General features: G+C 28.6%; 1 protein-coding gene across 1 annotated transcript in view; it reads right to left on the bottom strand.

Annotated features, from left to right (window-relative positions):
* The window catches only part of LOC123292172, a 167345-nt gene that overhangs the window by 71281 nt on the left and 78959 nt on the right, over positions 1-17105 (bottom strand). Inside the window, exon 4 of the mRNA XM_044872734.1 lies at positions 7065-7262. Coding sequence (XP_044728669.1) covers positions 7065-7262 — 198 coding nt within the window. The remainder of the gene's footprint in view (positions 1-7064; positions 7263-17105) is intronic.

Raw genomic sequence — 17105 nt, 5'->3', positions numbered from 1 at the left:
TTGAGCTCAGAGAACTACCGATCGATTTCAAAAACTAATCAGCTCTCAACGTGTAAAAACTACTACTAACTATGAGTCAATACTTAGCGGGAAGTTACAAAGATGACCTGCAGGGTCAACCGTTTTCCAATTTTTTTTTTTTTTTTTTTTTTTTTTGAATAATAGAAGAGCTAGTTAATCTAGAATAAAGTGGATATTTCAATTTTTATTCTTTATCTTTCCCAAATTGTTTAAATCAAATGCTGAGAAATGAATATGTTAAAACAATAAAATATTCTGGAATTGTTTCACTCGGTTTATGACTGTTTATTAGGCCGAAACGAATAGTTTTAGATGGATCCGATCATTTTAACTTTTGATCAGGATAGGAATACAAGAAATTCGCTGTTAAATGTGCGAGGCACTTTGGTAAATAATTACAAAAATTCAAAAAATGCAGTTAGGTTTTATATTAAAATTGTTGATATTATAATAATTTATATTTTTTATCTTAAAAGCTGAATACTAATTTATGAACTGAATAAACATAAACCAATTATCCACAAAAAACTTTATATTATCAAATTACAAACATCCAAATGTTACATAAATTATTATCACATTATCATTATTATTATTATTTTTTAATATTCCCTAAAGCCTGCAGAAGAAATACTTTTCTGTATCAATCAGTCCACTTTTTTGTGTAAATTTATTGAAAAGTTTTTCAATAATAAAAGATTTGCTTTTATGTTGTAAGTATTAAGCATCTTTTTTGTAGGCATGAATGCTCTAAATTGATGGCAGTGTTCACAACTTAGAAATGTATCCCAAGAGACGTACCCTAAAAAATCTTATTCGTATCTATTATCTAAATAAATATATTATTTTTTTAAGTGACATATCCGTTTCAACAAAGTATACATAAATTCATTTATTTAGTTTATATCGTACAAAATTCTATAAAATAATGTATGGTTGTGATCTATTAAAAAGAAATTAAAAAAAATAAAATTATAAATAGCAATGATTATTTAAAAAAAATTCTGAGTATAACTGTCTTGTAGTCTGAGTAGTACTCCAGACTACATTTTCATAATTCAATTAAATTAGGGCAGAAATTTGAGATACTATTGTAGAGGTACATTTATAAATCATTTGAGAAATTTCTCAAAGCCTCTGGCTGGCTTTTCGTGGCCCGGAAAATTTTTATATGGGCTACAAGCTTAAAATTGATTAATTTGGACTATGGACGATATTCAACCGAATATATTTTATATTTTTTTTCAGGAACGGATATTGACCCATTAATTTTTGTGTCCTATTAAAAAAATAGGATAATCATTGTAAAATTAATTTTTTCTGACACTGAACTAAACAGAAAGTCTGTTGTCCATTTCCAAAAAAATTCAATTTTTGATTTGTCAAACGACAGGCATTTCGTTTATCGAGAGTCGGATTCGGCACAGAAGTTACTCAATAAGGTTTTTATTTCTCCTCATAAAGATATTTATCAATTTTAAGGTGTTAACTTTAAGTTGTTCGTGTCTCCCAAAAAAAAAGCTGCTGGCCATGAGAACTTTCGTGGATGAAAAATATTTAAAGATGATCTTGACAACAATATCTCAGATCTCTTCTGCCCGTAAAAATTCCAAGTGCCAAGTTTCAGTAATTCTCACATGTTTATTTACAACTCCATTTTAATTTCAAAAATTTCTTGATACAAAAAATCTTTATTACAAAACACGTGAAAGAAAATAATTGACTGATTTAATTGTTGAAATACCATGCATAGACAGTGTTGATCACTTTACACATACATACATGTCACACATACATAACTGATATTCCAAAATAATACATACTATACAATTTACGCCTAATTTGCGCTCTCACGAATTAACAGTCATGTTTACGAAAAAAAGTTTTAATCAAAAGTTGGTTCTTTTTTATAAGGAATATTTTTTACTTTTAAACTTTAGTTCTATCTCTAACGGTTTACAAGATGGGTCCTACGGATCCAAGACCCAATTAATCTATGTTGCTCATTTACGAACTCGACCTCACTTTTTACGTCGTGAGTACGATGTAAAAATTTCATCTTGAAATCTTTTTCCGTTTTTGAGTTATCGTGTTGACAGACAGACGGACAGACAAAAGAAAATGGACGAGAAAATGGATATATCACCTATAATTAGGTGATTCTATGAACACCTATACCAAAAATTTTACCTTTTGTAAACTTTTTTTTGTGCGTAGCATCAATATTTCTAAGCGTTACAAACTTGGGACTAAACTTAGTATACCATGCATATTACATATATGCATGGTATAAAATAAAGCCTTAGGGGTAATGTTTTTCGGTGAATTTTGTTAACTTTGCATACCTTCATTTGAAAACTACACCCGTTATGTAATGTAAGTAATATGGGATATACATATGTTATAAGAATGGGTAAGTGATTTAAATATTTATATTAATTTTTTTCTCGTCTGTCAAAATGTTCAAAATAAAATATTTTTTTCTCGTTTTATATATTTCAAATGCATAGATTCAAAATTATTTCAAATGAAGTGAAATGTGTACACTAATCTCTGGAATTACTAAGTTTGTTCATTTATTCTGCGTAAACATTTGTGAATTTTTGAAAAATATTCAATTTTTGACAATAATAAATTTGATTACTATTAAAATGATTAAAGTCGCCCTCTTAGCTCAGTTGGTTCCGCGGTATGCTTAGGGTAGCGGATTTGATTCCTGCCGTCGCAACAAAATTAATTTAATTAATAGTTGAGATGGGCTGAAATTGAGGAGCTGATAAATGAAATTATCAGAAGAAAGGTGGTCAAACACATATATGGTATCACAATGGGCTCCATAGCCTAAGTGTGTCCTTCGTGGACAGTCAATATAACCTAACCTAAAAGAATTAAAATCCATTGTATTCATATGAAATTTCAAAAACGAGTGTAGGTGTAAAATATTTTATTAAATTATTTTATTTTTACCATTCGTTATCTTTTCTAAATTCCCTGCTTTTATATTTCCAACACAAAAAGCATATTATGTTTTATAAAATGCTTTTTTATTTTTTTCCACTTATAATATAGGAGAGACATAAATAAAATACAACAAAGTCGTATTTATTCTTAAAAAATTCCATTTTCAGAGAAAATGGAATTTTTAAATGAAAATTTTTTCATTTATGAAGTTAACAAAACACGAAAGAGTAAAGTGTCTATACGTCTGTTTAACGACCCGAAGAATATACCTACCCTAGAATTAATCTCATTCAAAGTTTTTATTTACTTTTTTTTTTAAAGTTTAAGTATCTGTAATATGTACATATTTTCCAAAAATTAAATATTTGTAATGATTACGCTTTAAGCCTTTGTGTGACATTTATTAAGACTTTTCGGCATAAATTAATTCTACTAGTTATTTTTCTACTCCAAAATAATAATACTACTCTCAAACATTTATACTATTAAATATAGTGTGATCAAATTAACTTTTTGAATAATTTAATTCTGAGTTCGGAGAAAAAAATTGAATTTAGTAGATCATTATGATACAAATTGAAAAAACTAAAATCTAACATTTTTTGATGGTCGGAAGGGGTCCAAAAAAAATGGTAAAGTGGCCTAATCCGGTCTTTCGCGTCAGACACCGTCGGATTGAGTAAAAATAAATAAGAGACAGAATTTATGTGACATTATAGTCTTAATAATTGCTCCCATTACTCCCATCCTATTTTTAATGTTATAATTTAAAATAATAGTAATTTAAAATTAATATTTTAGTAACTTTTACTAAAGATGAGAGGTTGGCACTTTAGTAGGTATTACTTTAACTATTGAAGCATATGCTCGCGTAAAAAAAATAGCGCGTTACCGCACCACAACTTTTTTAGGGCCATTTTACAAAAGTCCTGTTTTTTGCATTCAGCTGCGGTTTGCAAAAAGTATACATTCGATCTTGCTGAAATTGTGTGTGATACTTCATGGGTACAAAAGCTACAATCCATTTAAATCTCAGCTTTGAATCTTTAAAACAACAAGAGCTATAAAGTTTTGAAATTTCGAGCAAAATCGATGGTTTTTTGCAATTTGTGGGGACATCGATGGACCAATCGGGTTCATTCGCAGCTCATTCCTTTCGCCTTTTTACGGCGCCTAAGCTTATTAAACACTTTTTTATTTTTAACTCAATCCGACGGTGTCTGACGCGAAAGACCGGATTAGGCCACTTTACCATTTTTTTTGGACCCCTTCCGACCATCAAAAAATGTTAGATTTTAGTTTCCTCAATTTGTATCATAATGATCTACTAAATTCAATTTTTTTCTCCGAACTCAGAATTATCTAAAAATTGACGCCATTTTTTTTTTATTTGATCACACTAATATTTCTACTTTCAAAGACTTAAATCTACTTTTAAATATTTTTATTTTCGAATCATTCTATTTTCAAAGATAACTACTGTTGTTAAGATGAGATATTATGTCGTTCTGAATGTATTTTGATCCTGAACAACACTAGCACATCGTCAGTTGTAAGTAAAACTAATCCCCGCTAGAGTAGTTCGAGTAGACGTCTCAAATATGCCAAAAATTGCGAAGTTAACGAGTTTTGAACAGCTTTATCTTTGAAATTTTTGGATCTACAGAGACGACTCTTGTTTCATATTGTAGTCTAATTTAAAAATACCTTGAAAAGGCACTCAAAAACTAAGCCTTTAGGGTTACAATCGATAAAATCTGAAAAAATAACCGAAACTTTCACGTATGTTAAATAATTTTTGACAAAGCTGCGTCCGGCTCTTGTGGTCACAGACTGGGATTATTCATTAGGCCAACATCATGAACAAGTCTGCTAAAAATCCGAACTAACGGATTTGACTTAAGCTCTGATGTATATAGTTACGTTGATAAACTTTGAAAGGGTTTAGGTACCTCGGAAATTTAAGAGTCTGCAGAGTCCATTATAAAATTGCAGCAAATTTAGTCTATTCGAAAAACATTCCAAAAAGATTCTATGAAAAAACTAGTCCTTTAGGGTTATAATCGTAAAAATTCAAAAATTTCACGGATTTTTTGTTTTTTGATAAAGTTGCGTTCGGCGCTCGAGGTTTCAATCTTGAATTATTCATTAGATCAATATCATAAACAAGTTTTTGAAAAATCAAAACTACCGGATATAATGCAGATTACCCCATACTTTCATACAACAAGTTTACTGAATGATTAAATATATTCTAAATTATGCCCGTTAATCAATTTTTAAAATATCATCATAATCCTCTACGGGGTATTTCAGATTTTCTTTACATCTTCTACAAAATCAGAAACATCTCATTGAACATGAAGCTTGAAGTCTGTTATTACAGTAAATCACTTATAAAAGAGCGATGTATAGTAGGCCGCGGTACAGTATCCTTGTCAAATAATCAACGCATAGGTACTACAAATTTCGAAGGAGAATTCCTTTTGGGGAGTGAACAATTTATCTCTCTACGGATTTTTTCGACAAATACTGAATACAGAATTTTACATTCTTGATGAATACATACTTAGTTTTAATGCATTTACAAGACAATTTAATCGGAAATTCGAAAAATATTTTGTCCGACTAAAAATACTGCACCGATGAGCTTGTGATCTATGCATTTTTCTTGTCAATACATGGGTACACATAGTTCACTTTGCTGTGTTGTTTAATGATGTTACCGAGTGGTCACAGTGTCCGACAAATTTATTGCTGCATTTTTCAGACCGATAGGTTATGTATGACGTTATCATGCTTATTTGAAAAGCTTGGTTGACTCACCAAAATAATTTCTTTCCATAATAATTTTATGACAATAAACCATTCCATATTTTTTAGTTTTCGGATTAGGCACAACCGAATTAGGCACTCGGTTAGGCCTGGTCTCTAAAATATAATCTGCGAGGTCTCCAAAATATAATGTGTGATTTAATTGAAAATTAAGGAGCGGTTTTTTAATTAAGTTAAACTAATACCCGTTCCCGCCTAAAATATTTTAACACCTGTTTGTGACACATTGTGGAATAGACCTTTTTCATGAAAATTTAGGTCGAGTAGAACCTGTAGCTCGAAAATTACGCATTTTTAACAATAAAAACACTATGAAAAAAATTTTTTAAAAAGTCAGTATATTTGAAATAATTTTAAACAATTTTTTTGGCTCTACTGCACACGTCATCTGTGATGTCAATCCGAGTCAAGCAATGGCAATAAAACAGTGCCAACAGTTGTATTAAACTTTAAATGACGTCACAACGACATTAGTGAAGCTTTGTGTGCTTTCGGATTGTTTTCGCCAATTTGAATTTTAATGACTTTCATTGTTTGTTTTCTCGGTCATATGACTCTAAAAAAATCGGGGGAAAAATTAGTCCATTTACCAAGAAATTTACTTTCATTTAAAAAAGAAAAAGAAAAAAAATTTGAAAAAGGTCTATTGAATTTGACACGAGTAGTGTTCTTTGAAAGAAAAATTATTTAATCGCATAAATCTTTGATACATAGAATTTAGTTTTAAGTAAAATAGAAAAATATTAAAAAAGTTTTTTTTTTGTACAATTCTTAGAAATATATTGAAATAGAAATAATTTAACGTAAGATGGCTTTATTTAATAGGAAAATTTTGTAGTAGAAATATTTTGGCGTATAAATAAAAATAGTGCAATTATAAACAATGACTTAATGGATAGAAAAGGTCATTTTTAATAGAAGTAAAAATGCATACATACATAAAATGAACAAACTTGATAAATAATCATAATAATAATCATATAATATATTTTTTCTTTATAAAAATAATCTTATATGTAATGAAAAATGAAATAAAACTGTCAAAAAGTAAAAAAAAAATCATTAATAGAAAAGATTAGTGTTTGACTTATACTATACTAGATACGAAGACTATGACATAAATTTCACGCAAAAGCTTTTAAAACTTAATAATAAAATATAAAGTAGATTAAAAGTGTATTATTATTAAATAAACATTTAAAAAAAAATAGTAAAGTATAAATAAAAACATTAATAATAATACTTACAACTTCCTGAAAAATTCATTGGATGTGTTATAGCGTCGTAGCGATCTATACTTAATGCAACTAAAACGTATGTGGATGCGTATGTTACGACTGCTTGTGAAAATCGTATACATTTACATGCAACATTTCCTGCATACCATGTGACTGTTATACGCCAAATTATATCTGTCAATACATTTATTAATCCAACCAACAAATCTGAAAATAAGTGAAAACAAAGTATTAAATTATGAAGAAATGATTATTAATAATTAGGATTTATTATTACAATTAGCTAAAACCTAATTTTTCGCATGTAAAACACACAAAACTATTGACGTTCGAAATAAAAAATTAACATTTAGGTACACAATTATACAATACTGGTAAAAATAGTTACTGGTTTTTGAAGACGTGAAAGAACCCGTGGATCTGGCATCGGATTCGCATTAAGCGCCCAAAAATACCTACTAGATGACAATTTAAAGCCCAAATAAACATTTCATATGGTTAGATTAAGTTGGCTGAAAGTTTTATTAGGCATAAATAGGCATAATTATATTTATATTTTTAACTACTTAAATCTTTATTTTAAAGTACGTCTAACATTTTTAGTAAAAACATGTTCTTTTCCCATGTTCTAAAAATTTTCTACAGAAACATTTTAAAACGTTTACAACAAAAAATGTTCGATTTTTTCTAGGTGTCTATGAGACTTCTTTATTTGGTACAAAAAATTTTTGCAATATTTTCCTTTATTTACCTTACCTTAAGTGAAAGATCTCATGTTTTAAAACTTCTGGAGAATATTATTTATTTATCCAGTTGAATAATAATGATTAACACAAACAAACTAAGAGCTTTAGGCCTGCAAGCAATATTTAAAAAAAAAAACAATTTATTAAGGATAAACGTCAACGTCTTACGTCACAATGTTTGTTGAGAATTTCCTAGAAAATGAATGAATGCTTTTTTCTTTAGTTCTAAAACTGGATCTTTACATGTTTGCATGTTAATGGATATTGATCTAGACTAAATATAGTAATTCGTTTAGCAGGTATTGCTACATTCACAAGGATGGCTCTGGGCTATTCTGAACGTGAATTTCAGCATCCTCTTCCAAGCCATAACAAAACTTTATCTTGAGTCTTCTTATGCACTGAGGCTGGATCTCTTAGCCCTAGTCAAAAGAAAGACTTAAAGCCCAAAATTGAAAAGAGTCTTGAAAGACATTTTTCCATCATGAGAGCCATTGCCATCAATCTGTTTATATTTCGCGATGCATATAGGTCTTAAAAGTCAGCCACCCGGGAATGCTATAAATTTGGGGGACTTGTATTTGTAAAATAATGAATTTAAATGCGTTCGTAGTTGAAATACAGTTTGTCGAGATGTTGATGCGTAGCATACTGTAATGATATAAAAAATGTCTACATAAATATCAGATGGCTCAAGAAAATTTTATATATAGTAATTATTTTTTTATAGCTAATTATTATTATTTATCTTCAAATTATTTATAAGATTTTCTTCTTTATTCTTTATATTATTATACTTGCAGAAGACACAAAAATGTAATTTATCTTAGGAAAATCGTCTTAGCAACAATATATATATATATATATATGTTTGTATGTTTTGTGCCTGAAACATTTCTTCTGGTCATTGTTAATATTTATGTACAGTAGTGCACAAAAGGACTCACGTAGTCAAATATAACATATGAAAGAAACTGCATTATTTATGAATTTTGAAAATATCCTCATAAAGACTGTAGCCATTAATTTGAAATAATGAACTTGATTCAAAAATACTACGATTTGAATTCAATGGATAATCCCTAATGATTTTTTATAATGGACATTATCTTTCAATGTAATTGTCGTTATCAAGGTAATTTTATTTTCTTAATGATAGTTTTAATTTCTTGTTAATAAAATGAAAAAAGGAAACCGATTGAAATTGTTTAATGCAGGATGTAATTCAAGAAAATAAAGTAATAGAAATAAAATAATAAAGTAATGGAAATAAAAAAAGTAATAAATAAATAATGCTACGAAAATTAGAGGCTCAAAATAATTACACCTAAAAAACTCTCTCTTTGTACCTGAGAAAATCTGTGAAGCTGAGAAGTTACTAGTTTTCAGAAGTAATCACACTGGAATGTTTTTTACTTCTTTTTTAAAAAAAAGAAAAAAAAGTAGTTATTTGTTTATACATCAAGGCTGCTCAAACTGGAGCGCTCTAAGAATGCTCAATTTTAAATTTTATGGAATGTTGACATTCAGAAATACTAGATATTATAAAACAGAAAATTCAAAATATCTGTATATATACAGGCGATAGAGAAAAATAGACCAAGAAAAACAAACCAAAAAAAATTTCTGTATTGTGTCCCATTCTTGAGCGCAAAGGCAAAAATCTTTAGAATCCAACCAACTTTTCTATAGTCGAGAAACTCAACCATACCAGCTCATAATTACAACAATATTTTGGAACTATATAATTTCGGTCTATTTTTTTTAACCCCCGAGCTACAAAAAGGGGTCTTATAAGTTTGATCGCTATGTGTGTGTGTGTCTGTGTGTTTGTCTGTCTATGGCATCGTAGTGCCTAAACGGATGAACCGATTTTATTTTTTTTTTGGTTTCATTTGAAAGATAATCAAATCAACTCAAATATTTCAATATCAATTTAAATATTTATAAAAATTTGTCCCAAAAAATGATAGCTTTCTAAGTATCCTTTTCATCTCATCTGATGTCCTTGACCACCACTTTGATATTGATTAAAGAAGGAGTGTTATAAGTTTAAAGTGTTTATCTGTGCGTCCGTGTTTTTCTCAGTAACATCGTACCCCCTAAACGGTAGAACCGACTTGATTGTGAACATTTTATAGCTAAGTTTCCAAAAATCGATTTACATAAAATAAATCACATTTGTCAGGGTCATTTTAAAATTTTGTAAATTTCACTTCTTCGATTAGGTATACCATATACGTGTAGTCCAAGTTATAACAGCAGATGGTTGGATGTTAAAATAATGATAGTCTTTCAATACAAGCATAGCTGGGAAAACTTTCTTTTTTTAGATATAGGATGTTGAAATTGTGGAAAAAAAATGACTTATCTGCCTCTTTCTGTCTATTGTTAAATACATTGTCGGTTTTGTAGCACGTACATTCTTTAATAGTAAAATTGTTGTAACACAACCTTATAATATTAAAAAATAAAGAACGAGAGGGGAGTTTATATTCGCGGAAGATGTTATAATTATGTGTTGGAAAGTGGGAAAACTTTTTAAAATCAATAATAGCTTACAGTTTTTACATCAAGATATTAAAATAATTGATAAATGCTGATGTAATTGAATCTCTTAACATTCAGAACTTTGACCAATTTCCTGAAAATTGTGCCCGTATAAACATTCATAAGTTTGATTAATTTCCTGAAAATTTTATCCATATAGTTAATAATAGTTGTTGTGAAAAAGTGTGTATAGATATTAGATTGCAATTTCTATCGAAACATTTCAATGTTAAAGTTGGAAATCGACAGCTATTACACAAGTTAGTTTTATTCGAAGGGAAAAGCTCAATCAATTGTGAAAAAAGTTTTTGTAATCCATCAGTAAAGTATAAAACGTGTATTTTTTAAACTAGATCCATTTTTTACCATATGTAGATCAAATATATCAAGGTATACTAAGTCCGAAGTTTGTAACGCTCAAAAGTATTGCGATGCTACCAACAAAATTTTGGTATAGGTGTTAAATAAAATCACCCAATTAGTCTATTTTCCGCTGTACGTCTAACCGTCTGTAATCACAATAACTCAAAACGAAGCTTGGGACGTAACAGTGAGGTTGAGTTCGTAAATGTAAAGTATAGGCCAATTGTGTTTTGAATCCGTAGGACCCATCTTGTAAACCTTTAGAGAACAAAGGTTTAAATATAAAAAAAAAAATTTTGTTTGAAGCATCTCGGAAACATCGCTGTTTACCCGTGATTACGCTATTTGCTAAGAGCATACAATAGGTCATGTTATATATTATTATTTAATAGTCACTATAGTCAGGACTGTTTTTATATACTGGTCAGATTATTTCTTTTTATTTACATTACGTAAAAAAAATCAATTGCATAATAAACACTATGTATACAAGGTATTTCAACAACTAACTAAGATAATTGTTTGTTTTCACTTGTTAAGTATCACTTTTAATTATATTAACTATTCTTTAACATTATCTTAATATCACAGACACCGTAATTTACGGATACAAATAATTTCAAATAAATGGCAGTACACAGTCGGTGTGGTACTGAAGTCGTGTGAGTGCGAACCCTACAGTCCAAACGACTGACTTCCCAGTGGGGAAAAACAATAAAAAAGGTCTTGTTAGCCTTCGTAGATTATTCTTCGAACATGCTGGAACGATCATTATCTCCATAGATAAATGATGTGTTTTATCCACTTTTCAGATTCTGTTTATTCAGTTTTTTCCAGTTTTTTATTACCATTAAAAACGGCTCAAAGAATTCGAACGAGCATACGAACATACACACATACGTACACACACACACACAGGCATCCCATTGAAAAGGTTTGATTCGTATATTGCGGCCTTGAAACCGCAGAAATATGTAAAACTGGAGATTTTCAAAATCGGCCCCAATCAAAAATAACTTTTTTTGATTTCGGATTACTTTAACCGTACTTCTCCATTTCTGCCCTTAAAATATTTAGAACTATATAAACTTCAAAAAGCAAAACAACTAGAAAATCGAAAAAAAATATATAAAAATTTTTTACTCATTTTTATGTATCCTGTACCTTTATTGTTTGTATAAATACATATTTGTATAAGGTAGAAAATTATTAAGAAAAAAAGGTTTCTATTGCTATTTTACAATGCGTTAAAAGTTTCAATAAAAACTTTGTAACCAATACTTATTTGTACAATGTTAAACTTTTATTTTTCATAATTATACTTAAAGTTTACCAACGTTTTTTTTTTTACTGCAAGAAACTTTGAACCCAACAACAAATAAAAATAAAAAGTTTTTTTTTTGTTTATTAGTTTTTCCAACACATAATTTTGGTATATTTAAAAAATCAATTTCCAACATATATTTTCAAGAATCATGTAAAAGCATATTCCACTAAAAATATAAATGAAACAAGTAAAACCAAACAATTGACTGAGTAAATTGTTGAAATACCATTCATAGATAGTGTTGATTACTCTATCACATTACGCATACATACATCTCACCCATACATAACTGATATTTCCATACTATACAATTTACGCCCTCACGGGTGATAAACATGACTGCTTGCTTCCTCACCCCCCTTCAATATAAATTTTTTTTGATCAAATGTAAATGAAACCCTCCTGAAAATATAGTTTATCCAACAGAATAAGAACCATTAAAGTCGGTCCATTATCAGCGAAAATATCGCGTAACAAACACGCACAAAAATTAACAACAGAGAATGCTAAAAAATACCTTCGAATTTATAACATCCTCTTTTTTCGTTTGTTAAAAATCCTATGATTGATAATAAACAACTCTCTTTTTGTATAAATGCCTGATTTTCTCAATTTATTGATAGATCAATAGTATTGAACTACAATCAATTCTAGATTTAACAACTCATCATTCTTTCTTTGTTTTGAAGTACAGCCTATTTGAAAATTTATTATATTTATTTTGTATGGTAAAATAGTATGAAAGAAGCCGCTGATCTGATAAATCAAACTAGAAAGTGGTCTAGAAAATTTGATGATTTACAATTTTTAAAACACCTTTATAAACTCACTTCTGAAATGATATAAACAAAAAATAAAAAAAATATATTATAAAACGCACCAAGAAATTTTACTTAATAACCATTGGATTTTTTGTAACGAAAGTTGATAATTCATACAACTTTTTTCCATTATACTAAATTAACTTAATATATAAGATTAGTAAATGTGATATAGTTGCAGTTGGTACTATATTTTTCTATTAGCTGTTACCCACCCGCTTCGATGAACTATTATAACAAATATCTTGTCAAAATGACCTGTAGCAAGTGAAGTTAAAACAATCTCACAATATTTCCTTTAGATTGACCTTCCCTTTGAGGACCTATTTGGACCTTAACGCTTCAAATCCTGAGATTTGTTTCCTTAAAATTAGTATTCTGAATAGTATGGTCATTTTAAAATTAACACACAAGTTCCAACAATCACTTTCCTAACTTATCTTGCGATTAAAATCTTAATCGGTAAAAATTTTGTGTTCTGTTTCTCCAAAACTATAACAAGACTAGCAGATACCCGTCCGCTTTGCTATCACGTTTTAGCCCTCAATTATCCTTCCTTTTGTTCACATTTTTATGGGGAAAACTTTTGAAAATAAGTTTTGCCCATGATACTCGCTGACATTGTAACTTTCTATAGGTCCAATCATTAAATTAACCAAATTTTTATCCTTTTTAGATCAAAATTACCCCATCCACTGAGTTTCATCAAATTCCAAAACAAAATTTCTTTTTGGTTTTTCTCGATTTTTGCAAAAGGGCACCCCTTAAAATAATTGTTAAAAATCGAAATTTTTTTATATCCAATTTGGATAAAACTTAATAAAAAAGGGTAATTTTTACCCAAAAAGTACAAAAATCTGGTGCATTTGTTGACTGGTCGAACAGTTTTTGAGATACGGACTAAAATCGATCCAAAAATTGCGATATCTCAGAAACTCTGCATCCAATCAATAAAGTAACCGGATTTTTATACTTTTTGGATAAAAATTACTCCATCCACTGAGTTTCATCAAATTCCAAAACACAAATTGTTTGCCGATTTTTTTGATTTTTGCAAAGGGTACCCCTTTAAAAAAATTGTAAAAATGATGAATCAAAAAGCCGTTAAATAAAATTTGAAAAGAAAGAAACATGTCCAGTAGTTTACATATAGCGATTTTAACAGTCGAGGACCATTATTGGGAAGATTTGAGCCCCCGAATTTTATTTATGTTTCCTGACTGTTAAAGTCGCTATATAAACTCTTGGTATTGTTTCTTTCTTTTCTGGCCTTCTTTTCAGAAACGAAAAAAATCATTGCCTTACATTTTTTCCAGTTATTGTTTTGTCCCATTTTAGTTTAGAGCTCTACTAACTGAATTAATTTGTATAAATGATAATTGCCTTGTATAGTATTTGATAACATAACACAAACATATTGTTGTTGTATTAAGTTAGTTTAAGGTTACTTGGTTGATTATCACTGGTTGTTACGTTTGTTGTTCGTGGTTGGAACAAATCGGATGATAATTAATACTAAGAACCAGCTTTCAGTAGATTAGGTACTATAATATTTACAAACGCAACAATTATAAACGCTATTGTTAATTCGATTGAAACTTATATCATTATTAATGTTTCTCTTTCTCGAATCAATAAAACAAATAATGTCTATTTAAAATTAGCAAAACAATGATTTGCGGTATTTCCTGAGCAAGAAAATTTTGAAATTCAAAGAGGTTTCGGGATATAAAGAGAAGCAAGAGTTTAAAATAAAGATATTTCTCATAACTTAATGTTAGTTCTTTTCATTTTTCATATAAGTAATTAATTATTGTATCAATTACTTGCGTAAAGTTTTATTTAGGTGGAAGCTTTGAAAAATTCCGTTGCAATCTCAAATAGAAAGAAATTTTTCAATTTATCTCGGGTCCTGAGTATCTTATCGGCTAGAAAATTCCAACACAGAAAAAATGTTTGTCTGGGCTCAATAATTTTATGGTATTTGTCTTTGTACAATATTGTAAAAATAGTATACTACATCATACAGCAGTGGTATGTACGTATAGATATGCTTAGCACACTCAAATAAGTATTAATTTTAATATGCTTTTAACTCAATTGTCCATTTATCACGTATTCTGTATGATAATAGCATGATAATAAACATCTGTAATTCTGTATATAATCTCTGTATAAGACATCTCTCTTACACTACTAATACTCTAAATATAATTGTTTCTGTCAACAAAACTTTTAAACAACTTTGAGTGACATATTTCAAGAATGAAGCGGTCAATAGTTTTGTTTTTTTTTTTAAACTCAAATGCACAAATTCATGAATGTTCAGTTAGTTTTTTTAAAATATCTTAAATCTAGTTTTTTTCTGGAATTAAAAAACTTGTTAAAAACACAACAAAACGCAACCTTTCCTATGCTCTCCATGTTAATTATCCGAACTTTAATTTTATTTAACTAGAGTTAGAGACGGTCAATTGACTGTATTATTATATTCCGAATAAGTATACACAAATTTAGAATTTTCTGTCGATATGCCCATAGCAAGACAACTACCTCAAAAGAAAAAAAAATTTTTTACTCCAAGAAATTGTTCGTGCTAAAAGTACATTTCTTTTCCTCCGAAAATATTTTTCTCTTCTTTTTAAATTCTTGATTGAAGTTGCGTTTGTTCAAAAGAAAATTTCCTGAGTCAATAAATCTTTTTTTTTCAGTGAAGAAAATATTGAGAAGAAACTCTTGCTTTGCTAGTGCCTCTACGTACATAATCTCGTGAAGAAATATAAATTATATGATCGATAAATTGGAAAAGTTAAACATGTCAAAATATTAAACATCAAAGTAACACAAGAGAACATAAATTTGTAACAATCTTTTCATATTCATGTTTGAATATTATATGTATAGTAAAGTTTTGAAATGGCAACTAAACTAGTATGAACTGGCGCCAATGTTTTGAGAATAATTCCAATTAAATTCTATTATTTATTATATTCCGTGCAAACTAAGTGGTGAAAATTTAAATGCTCGTATCACACAGTGAAAATAAAGTGGGTTTTAAGAAGGGAATGAACCGAACAATTTTTTTTCAAATTAACAAACATTTTGGATAAACATTTATTGTTTTCAATTTTTTACCCTAAATGAAGATTAGAATTCTCAATAATTTGATTTTGGATTTTTTCCCTTTTTAAAAATTACGATTAAAAAGGTTTTGGAAAAAATAGATAATAACTGGAAAAAATAGATAATGATTACGCACACAACGAATAATTTATAAATAATATAATATGCAATTCACATTCTATAAAGTAACGTATTCGCACCATGTGTGAGTTTTATTGGAGGCGTTTCCATAGTAACAATACACTACTATAATTATAGAATTGTATGAATGCATAATTGTATGGATTGCAATTATGACTAACATTGAAAATTTAATATTATTGTCTCATAAATTTAAATAAATATAATAATTTATATTTGAAAAAGTTTAATTAATTCGTGTTTTTCAATAATTTTAATTTGACATTTTCTATAACATGAACATGTAAAGAACTGCAAATTAGTCATAACAGCGTCTTTTATCGCCTTTTATTTTCTTTTTTGTGAATTTTAATATTACGATAAAGAATTGAAGTAAAATATCAAAATTGATCCTTCATTAAAATTTGAAATTTGAAATGAGCAATTAAATATTCTTTTCTGTCTTAATCTTGCAATGCAGTTTTTTATATGTAGTCTCTATGACAATGCAGATTATAATGTCACCAAGCGTTGTTTTCCTTTCTTTCTCTGTGTACATTTAAATTCTTTATATTTTCGTAGTTCTTTATGTCATCCAAAAATTGATTTCACACGAAGGTTCGGCTCAATAACGAACTTACTTTGAAGCAATAAAGGACAAAGGTTTATTAAGTACAATTTTTCATGCTGGGTTTCTCTCTATTATAAAATTAAAGAAACCAAACCATCAAAAAAATAATTCAAAATATAAAACGGGTTTTTAGTCTGTTTCAACTCTGCTTTAATTTTGCGATGTTATTCTGGATTAAAAATAATATTTGTACTAATCCATACCTATTTATTTATTTTATTTACCATATACCATATTATATTTCTTATATATTACTTCTCTAGCCTGTTTTTTCATGATTTACCGGTCATTTTCAAGCTTACCGTGCTGGCTACTGATTTAAAACTTATATTTTGATTTTTGAATTAATTTACACTTTCCTTGTGGATT

Source organism: Chrysoperla carnea, chromosome 1 (assembly GCF_905475395.1).
Source record: "Chrysoperla carnea chromosome 1, inChrCarn1.1, whole genome shotgun sequence".
Classification (NCBI taxonomy): Eukaryota; Metazoa; Arthropoda; class Insecta; order Neuroptera; family Chrysopidae; genus Chrysoperla; species Chrysoperla carnea.
The sequence above is the reverse complement of the archived record's forward strand: the minus strand, read 5'-3'. Positions and strand labels throughout refer to the sequence as shown.